The sequence below is a fragment of the Bison bison genome, unplaced genomic scaffold (genome assembly GCF_000754665.1).
Source record: "Bison bison bison isolate TAMUID 2011002044 unplaced genomic scaffold, Bison_UMD1.0 scf7180017864306, whole genome shotgun sequence".
Taxonomy (NCBI): domain Eukaryota; kingdom Metazoa; phylum Chordata; class Mammalia; order Artiodactyla; family Bovidae; genus Bison; species Bison bison.
In genome coordinates, this window is record NW_011494878.1 from 679049 (window position 1) to 683136 (window position 4088).

The window sequence follows — 4088 nt, forward strand, 5'->3', positions numbered from 1 at the left end:
GGCAGGGCTCCGGGCTGCCCTGCGCCGCCCCCGCGGCTCCGTCCACTCTGACCCGGCCTCCCTCCCCGGCCCGGCCTCCCTCCGTGGCCGTCCCCGCCGGGCAACAGGCACTCACGTCAGGGTAATAGTCCACTGTGGGGACCAGGTGCTCCATCAGGGCCTCCAGGGACCCCGAGATGAGACGTCCATCTTGGAAGATGAGGTCCCCAGAGCCGCCGGCCCCACCGCCTCGCTCCCCCATGCCGGGCTGCCCCTGTCCACTACAGCTGGGCCCGAGGATGCTGGAGAAGACCACGGACGTCTGGGGCATAGTTTCCTGGGAGGAAAGAATGGGGCGGTCAGACATCAAAGGCTCCTCCGCCCTGAGGGCCAGCCGCCGGGAGGGCCTGAGCCCCAGCACGGCCGGGAGGGGGTCATCAGATGTCAGCGCAGGCAGAGAACAGGCTCCTCAGCGGCCCTGAAGCCACCGATCAAGGTGTCTGATAAACATTTCCTCAGCATCTGCTCTGTGCATACCAGGCCTCATTCCAGAGACCTGGACACAGAGCGCTCTGCCTCCTGGGGTTCCGTCCCAGCAGAAAAGACAAACCATGGGGAAGAAGTAAAAACAGCACCAGGGGAACACCAAGTGTGTAGGGGTGGCCACGGCAGCCGCAGGGAGGCGGCCCTGAGGCAGACAGAGCGTGAGCTGTGCGGCTTCCGGCATAGAAGAGGGATGTTCCAGGTACAAGGCACAGCTGGTGCGAGGTCCTGAGGCCAGGGCACGGGAGGGGATCAGCAGGAGAGTAGTCTGGGGAGTGACCAGCCTGACCGTACACACTGGCGGCCCAGGGTACAGCCAGTGAGTGACCCAGGAGGCATGGGCGCTCCGGGCACAGGAGTGACCTGACTGGCGGGGAGGATCACTGTGGCCGCCGTGTGGAGACCAGCAAGGGAGAGATCTGAAAACCAACTGGTCTGGGCTTTGCCATAACAAAACCCTGGAAGAGATGGCTCAGGTCAGGTGACAGAGGAGTGGGGCAGGGTCGGCTCTGGACACTGGGATGGCTGGTCTTTGACCTGAGCCACTGACCGGCATGGGGGAGGGCTCTGAGGGTGGGGTCTGGGGAAAGACCTGGAACTTGCTTTGGACTTGCTGGATCTGAAATGACTGTTAGACGCGGGTGTTGGGCAGCAGTCTGGGGTTCAGTGTGACAGGTTGAGGGTCCCCCCTCGCACGGCAGCCAGGCTCTGCTGGAGGCTCTCCTGAGGCCTGGGACACTCTGCAGCCCTCTGTGCCTCAGTTCCTCTCTGCCCAGGCAGCCGATTCCGCGGTGTCAGCGGGTACACACCTGCCAGCCCGAGGCTCGGGAGCCAGCGCCCGAGGGTACACTTTCCTTCCTACTTCCTGGACAGGTGGAGGGGGCCTACCCCACCCGCTGGGCTAGTCCCCCAAGGCAGGACAGGGAGACTGAAGCAGGGGTGGAGGAGCTGGCCCTTCCTGCCTCTGCGGGGACTGTAGCCAGGTCTCACCCTCTCGGGTCACCAGCAGGCAGGGGCTACCACCCCACGCCCAGCTCCCCAGGCAGCCACACTGACCTCTCCAAGCCCTGGGAAGCAGAAAGAGCCCCCAGGGCCAACCTGCCAGGGACGAGCCTTCAACCGGACCTGATCTGCTCTCTCATTGGGACCAGGGCCAGCCCTGGAGCCCTTCCGGCCTCAGCTTCCCCACCGTGCAGAGCAAACAGCAGCCACAATTACTTTACTGCCACAAAGGACCCCTCCAAAGGCTTTACCAGCAGCACCCGCTCCCGCCCCACAGCACATAAGCCAAGCCTCACACCAGGGTGAAAGGGGCCCTGGGTCAAACGACACTGGCTTCCCTGCCAAACGCCTGGAGGTCACCTTAGAATTCACAGAACATCCTTTGAGATGAGGGCAAGTGCTCAAGGGAAGTCCCCGGGGCCAAGGCCAGGACAGTGCCAAGCCTGTCCCCCCAGGCTCCGTGCCGCCCTTGCTCCATGGGTTCAGACTCACAGCACACTCCCATGCAACCCATTGTTTAACAGTGCAACCCATGTTAAAATGAACATTCCCAGGCCACACTGGGTCAAAAATTTGGGTTGGGTCTTCTTTACCACTCAAGTCAAATAATCACTGACCCGGACAAACTCTTCATCTTTCAGATAATGAATGAGAGGCTCCACAAGAAGGAACTCAACTGAGGAAACCCTAGGATTTCCAAGTCCAGCCTAGGTGCCACCACCTCTAGGAAGCTCCCCTGGGTTAATCCCTGGACTGCCGACCCACAAGGCGAGAAGTGCCTGATCACCCACCTCAACTTGGTCTTCCTGTCTGGCTGGAGCCCGGCCCGTAGCCACACTCAGGAATCATTTGGGGGAGGAAAGAGTGGACGCCCTAGTGGCTGCTCTGCTGCTGTCACTAGCTCCGGAGGGGACCTGGACCCCAGAGCTTCAGCTGAGGGGCCATCGCTGTGGGGTGACTTTCCCACAATCACACAGTTCTGGGTTCAAAAGGTGACCTGAGACTGGTAACTGTGGTCAGCTGGACATCCTGACCCCAAGCTTCTCAGTCATCAGAGATGGTGTTTTTGGAGCCCCAGGCCCCTCACCTGTGGAGGGAGTAGGCTGCTCTGGTCAGGAGGTGCTATGGAGGGAGCACGCTGATACCCTCTGCTAACTTGCACAGTCCCCACCCGATGCCCACAGGGCAAGGCCACCTGCAGGGACACCTGCCCCGGGGCTAGGAGGTCAGGAGCCAGTAGGAAACCAGCCTGGGGACTCAGCACCCCCAGCCTTGCCACCCTTAAGGGGATGGACGAGTCCAGCAGGAGGCCACGGGGCGACTTCTACTCTGGGCACCAGCCCACCACTCCCTGGGAGCCTCAGCACTGTCTCCCTTGACAGATGAGGGGCAGACGCTCAGGGTGGAGTCACCTACCCAGGGGTGGGGCCCTCATCCACGTGTCCTGGACTCATCATGCTGCTCCTACCCCAAGGCTCCCCACCTGTGTGAGGGTCTCTGTTCCCCCAGAGACTGTGTCCCAACACCTGCCTACGCACAGCCCAGGAGGTCATGGGAATGAGCAGCTGGGTGAGGCCCATCCCTCCAGCTTGGGGTGGTGACCCCTCTCACAGTGGTGACCCCACCACTGGACTCACCAGGTTCATAAGACCCCATATCAGTCATTAAATGACATCAGCAGATGTGACCGTGACACGCACATCAATGCACAGAGGACATCCAGCCACCCCTGGCCATGCTCATCACAGAGATTACTGCAAGGGAGCAGAGGAGGGAGGGGACTCGCTTTCCATTCTACACATTTGTCAACTATCTGATAACATTTCTAAATGGCACATCTATCTTGTCATCTTTTAAATAACTTTTCTTTTTTAGTGCAAAGAAGCTGAGTTTTGAAATCAGCACTTTTTATAAAGGCAAAATAGGCTTCCCAGGTGGGGCTAGTGGTAAAGAATCCGCCTGCCAATGTGGGAGATGTAAGAGACTTGGGTTCCATCCCTGGGTGGGGAAGATCCCCTGAAGAAGGACATGGTGAACCACTCCAGTATTCTTGCCTGGAGAATCCCATGAACAGAGGAGCCTGGCAGACTACAGTCCATGGGGTCATAAAGAGCTGGACACGACTGAAAAGACTTAGCATGCATACGTAAAGGCACGATAAACAGGTGCTGGCTCTGCAGACAGAAGCATGGCCACCATCCAGCAAGTCACCTGTGAGGTGGGCTTCGAGGTAGAGGCCCAAAACCTCTCAGGGAATTGGGAGAGCCCACAGGGGACTCCTCCAGCCTGTCCCCTACCCTAGGACCCAGCCTGGGGCCAGATCTCCCTGACCACAAGCCTCCTCCCCCTCCTCTGTACACTGAGCCCTGTGGATCCTGACGACCGCCCCCCAGAGTCCTTCCTTACTAGTCCCTGCCCAGTCCCCAGTAGAACCCATCCCTGCCTGGTCATAAGCACTTTGGGGAGGGTCTCCAGGCTCAGTGCCAAGTGGGAGGAGACAGGTTCCCTGACTGGGTCTTCCAGGACAGGAGTTTAGATCCTGGGTTTGAATCCCAGCTCTGCAA

The 4088-nt window shown here is 59.8% G+C and overlaps 1 protein-coding gene across 1 annotated transcript in view; it reads right to left on the minus strand.

Moving 5' to 3' along the window:
* The window catches only part of RASGEF1A (RasGEF domain family, member 1A), a 14390-nt gene extending 10891 nt beyond the window's left edge, over positions 1–3499 (minus strand). The window contains exon 1 of the mRNA XM_010852003.1: positions 116–3499. Coding sequence (XP_010850305.1) covers positions 116–346 — 231 coding nt within the window. The 5' untranslated portion in view covers positions 347–3499. The remainder of the gene's footprint in view (positions 1–115) is intronic.
* Positions 3500–4088: the final 589 nt, after the last annotated feature.